At 37.7% G+C, this 4,481-nt stretch overlaps 1 protein-coding gene across 1 annotated transcript; it reads right to left on the bottom strand.

Annotated features, from left to right (window-relative positions):
• Positions 1-2,656: 2,656 nt before the first annotated feature.
• Positions 2,657-4,212, bottom strand: LOC117622184 (squamosa promoter-binding-like protein 3). Its single transcript, XM_034352772.1, has 2 exons — positions 3,659-4,212; positions 2,657-3,182 (listed from the first exon to the last, which is right to left on the bottom strand). The coding sequence occupies exons 1-2, from the start codon at positions 3,997-3,999 to the stop codon at positions 2,954-2,956; spliced, it is 570 nt and encodes a 189-aa protein (XP_034208663.1). The 5' UTR covers positions 4,000-4,212; the 3' UTR covers positions 2,657-2,953.
• Between the last annotated feature and the right edge of the window lie 269 nt (positions 4,213-4,481).

The following is a 4,481-nucleotide window of genomic DNA, read 5'->3' as shown; positions in this document are numbered from 1 at the left end:
TGTCAGACACCCTTGATCAAATTGCCATTTAAACTAAAACTCAAACATTTTTTAAGGTTTGACTTCTGCTGAAAAATCAGCGGTCTCCCCTGTAAATTCTCCCTTTTGACTCCGGGGGCGATTTCTAAATCATATCTTAGAACATTATGTCCCCTTATTGAAAATCGAGATCCCTTGTTGTACACTCATATAGCTCTACAGACTTGGTCGAACCCAGGGAAGAGCTCAACAATATGATATAGTCAAAGTCAACAATGGATCCATAAGGCAACCATGGTGATTTGGAGGAGACGAAATACATGAGGCGTCTACAAGTTTTTATTGCACCTGGCAAAGAGGACTTTGTATGCAAACTATGGAAGAGTCTATATGGCTTGAAACAACGGAGTACTATTGGTTACATGTGTATTGTTGGTGGTATTGTTATGAGTTGGATCTCAATGTTACAATGTAGTGAGAATCTAGTTGATATGTTCACCAAGCCGGTGATGATTTACAAACTGAAGTTCACAACTTCAGTTGGTCTCCGAACTTGATGTTGAATGAAGATGTTGCTAGGGATGGAGTCGTTACGTTTGAAGTGTGTGAAGAGTTTTGATGTTTGAGTGGTGTCAAATTGATCTTCAAGTGGGAAATTGTTGAGCTGTGAAGACAGGGACGGACCCACAGTGGGGTCAATGGGGTCAAATGACCCTATGGACTCCATGAAAGCAAGCTAAAAGGTCCCCTTTAATGGGTGTGTGACCCCATGAATGGCTGAAGGAGAAGGTTTCACATTTGAGGAAGAAGAAGCTACACAGCGCTTCAAAAAAAATTTTAAAAACACATGGGCCAAAACGGCGTCGTTTTGGCCTAGCGTTTATTTTTTTTATTTATAAACACGCTAGCCAAAACGGGTCCAATTTTTCATTTTATTTTTTTTAAAACACCCTAGCGTCGTTTTGGTCCAGCCCCATTGAATTTTTTTTTAAAAGACCTAGCCAAAATGATGTTGTTTTGGTCCAGGTCTTTTTAAAAAAAATTAGAACATATTTTAACAGATCCCTCCCAACTTCAGAACTCCAAAACCCCATTCCTAAACCTTCAAACCTAAATCCCCAATCTCCAACCCCAAAAACCTTTAACCCTCTCCCCCACCAAACCTTTAAGACTATGACCCTATGAGATAAGATTCCTAGGTCCGTCCCTGTGTGAAGATACAATTCCACTAGAAAAATAATTTGTTTTTTGTTTAGTTTCCTTCTTGGTTTTAGATTCATATTTCAATTCCTACTTGGTTTAGGATTCCTATTTTAATCCTATTTCCTACTTGTGTAATCCTAGGCCTTTTGCACTATAAATAAGGCCTTTAGGGAGTCATATTATTTGTGGCTAGAGTCTGGTTAGAAGGTGAAAATGAGTGTGGTCAAGAACCAAATTACTATTGAGTGTGAAGAAAATACTTGAGTGCTTGTAATTGTTCATCTTCTACTTTTATAGTGAATCTCTAGCAACCCGGAGACATAGCTCATATTGAGTAAACCTCTTCAATAAATTCTTGTTTTGTTGTGTGATTGTCTACTTTTTGTCTTTCTCGGTCGTGTTTATATTGTTTCACATTTGTTCTTTCGTGGAGATGAAGGGCTAGATTTCCTAACAATTACATATTTATAAGAAATTACCCAATCAAATCCCACCAACAAAATAATTAGCTAAACAAATGACTTTACTAATCCCCTTATTTTAAAAACTCATTACTTTGAAATCCCCCCATTTCAAATCCTATCACTTTGAAGTGTCCCCTCACTTCAAAGTCCCTCATTCAAACAAATTATAAATTTTTTGTATGATATTCGAAAATTGGATCCTGTGACATCTCTCCAAAAGAGAAGAAAAGACTTGCGATCCGGTCCGATCCGGTTTCCACCTTACATTGAAATCGAAATCAATACTAATCAATCGGTGCAGTTCGATGCTGTTTTGGTGAAATTTTTTAAAGAAACTAGTTAGTCTAGTTTAAATCGATTCCGGTGCGGTTCATGGTTTTTTCTATTTTGAGCTGGATTTTTTTTATATATATTTTTCAAAAAAAACTTTTTTTAACAAATTCCAACTAAAATTTTATTTTTTGGGTTAAAAATTCACAAATGACCCAATTTCATGCAAAGAGAGGTGCTTGAAGTTGGGTTTTTGGGGAATATTAGGTGTGTGGGATTAGACACTTAGCATTGGACTTAAATATATATAATCGGTCTGGTCCGATTTTGTAAGGTATGAAACTGGCATCGAAGCTGGTTTGAACCAATTCAATTCAGTTTGGTGTTGGTTGACTTTTTAATCAACATGATTTTTTTCCCGGTTTTTTCCATCAGGTGGCTCGGTGTTCCGGTCTCGACGTCTATGTCAAAAAAAGAAAAGACTCAATGGCTATAGACATGGTGGAGTCTTGAAGTTGAAGCACAAGGTCTCATTTTTTGTTGACTAAATTCGTGAACAGTTTTTTGGACATCGGATCTTTGATCCATCAAACTAAACTTATACACTTGCTAGTATAGTAGCATGAAAAGCAGCAGTATGAAAATAAACCTGATGACAACCACTACTTGCTTGCTCCAACAGCAAGTTTCGTCAACAAGATTTAAGAATCTTGTGAACTTTTGTAGCAGCTCCGAGAAAATTGCACAATAAAGCTCTTTATTCTCATCAAAGTCTGAAAAAGATCCAGCAGTTCAAATCTTACGCCACCAAAATGTCACACTCAAAGCATTCTGCTAACAAAAGAACACATCGGAAAAGTGAGCGGCTAATCCGAAGGTGCTAAACGTTTATTCAATTTCCGGCATCGAAACGTTTGTTCAATTGGAATTTTTGCTTCACCTAAATAGAAATCCTGAACACATATCTACCATGGAACTTCTAAAATTATTATTACATCCCTAGGATGACAGAAGAGAGAGAGCATGCTTGATAAATCTTATCTAATCTGGAAATGCTTGTAGGGGGAATTTCCTTGAATGGTTATCCGAATTCTTCCACTATTATCACCCTGGCCACATACATCCTTTAATTGAGTGCCTGTACCATTGCGGTTCGGGCCTTCTGCATTAGACTCGACTGAATTCTTCCTTCGGCGTTCATTGTGTCCGGCCAGACGCCTACGACAACTCCGTTTGGTGTCATCAAATTCTGGGAGCTCATGAAATCTGCAACACAACATTTAACAATGTGTAAACACATAGGCTAAGTCTAACAGTAAGAAAGAATATTCATCCTCTTTGGAAGGCTGTTAAAAAACAATCCCAATAGAATTCACTTTATATAGCAAAAGACATTTTTATTTTGAACTGAAGGAATCTTCAACTACTACTATATAAGAATAATAAATAAATAAATAAAAATTTCAAGCAGGTATATACCAGCAATTGCAAACTGAAGTGAGATACAAGAAAATAAGTAACAACTAAAGACCAGAGTCCATCAACACTAAGCTAGTTTCCCCAAACCCATATAGAAGAAACCAGCAACTACAAAAGTGTGCAAATTTTTCTGCAAAAGTCATAGCAAAAAAGTGTAAAACAAACCAGAAATTCCACACCCCAGAAACAAAACCAAACAAAAAACAGAGAAAATAAATAAATCAAACAGATAAAAAAAAACAAGAAAATTGGATAAGACCAACCTGCTGCATTGCTGGCAAAACCTTTGCCTCAGCCCAGAAACAAGCACAACCTGAGCCTTAGAATGAAGGTCACAAACCTTATGCCTTCTATGATACTGCTTTGCATCACTCAGATCAGCTGGGCACCTGTCAGCCTGACAGCATCTCGTCCCCGCTCCACTTGTGCCTGATCTTTTCACAGAGCCACTTCCACCCACAATTCCTTTCTTCTTCTTATCATGATCTTCCAGTTGCTGATGATGATCAAATTCTTCATCTTCCTCTTCCTCCTCCTTGACCACCACATGGGGCTTCTCCATCCTCAGCTGCTTGTTTAGGTTAATTTTACTCATGACCTCCATGGATGCCCCAGATATTTTTACGAATAAATAAAAGAAGATGGAGCTATTTTGAAGATGAGCAAGAGGAAGATATTAATGGGTAGGGATGTGGTGGAGGAATAGGGGGAAGAGAATGAGAAGACTAAAAAGTGAAGGTACAGTGGTAGAAGTGGAAGAGTGAGGACCACCACCACAATCTGATGCTCCATAATTCCTTTTTCTGGGTCTTTGCCTGTTGTCAGTTTGTTGTTGTACAACAATAATGCATTGGCTCACAGGAGCTGATAGCAATGGTTCAATTTTTCTTTGGAGAATTAAAATAAAAAAAATAAAAAAATGGGAATTGTTCTTCCAACATTTCCATAAAAACCTGCCCAGGCAATAAGATGGGCTGAAAAGTGGGCAGGTTTTTAGCCCCATCATATATGTATGGGTTGGAGTAGAGTTTTGGGCTAAAAAGTGGAAATTTGGCTTTTAGCCTATTGAGATGGAGATGGCTTAAC

This window comes from Prunus dulcis, chromosome 3, assembly GCF_902201215.1.
Source record: "Prunus dulcis chromosome 3, ALMONDv2, whole genome shotgun sequence".
NCBI classification, from domain to species: domain Eukaryota; kingdom Viridiplantae; phylum Streptophyta; class Magnoliopsida; order Rosales; family Rosaceae; genus Prunus; species Prunus dulcis.
The sequence above is the reverse complement of the archived record's forward strand: the minus strand, read 5'-3'. Positions and strand labels throughout refer to the sequence as shown.

Bases quoted from the DNA above. Each gene is read 5' to 3' on its own strand.
- LOC117622184 (XM_034352772.1), bottom strand. From the start codon at position 3,999: ATGGAGGTCATGAGTAAAATTAACCTAAACAAGCAGCTGAGGATGGAG. The intron at 3,183-3,658 runs GTTGGTCTTATC...GTTGTGTTGCAG, and splicing joins TTTTGCCAGCAATGCAGCAG to ATTTCATGAGCTCCCAGAAT.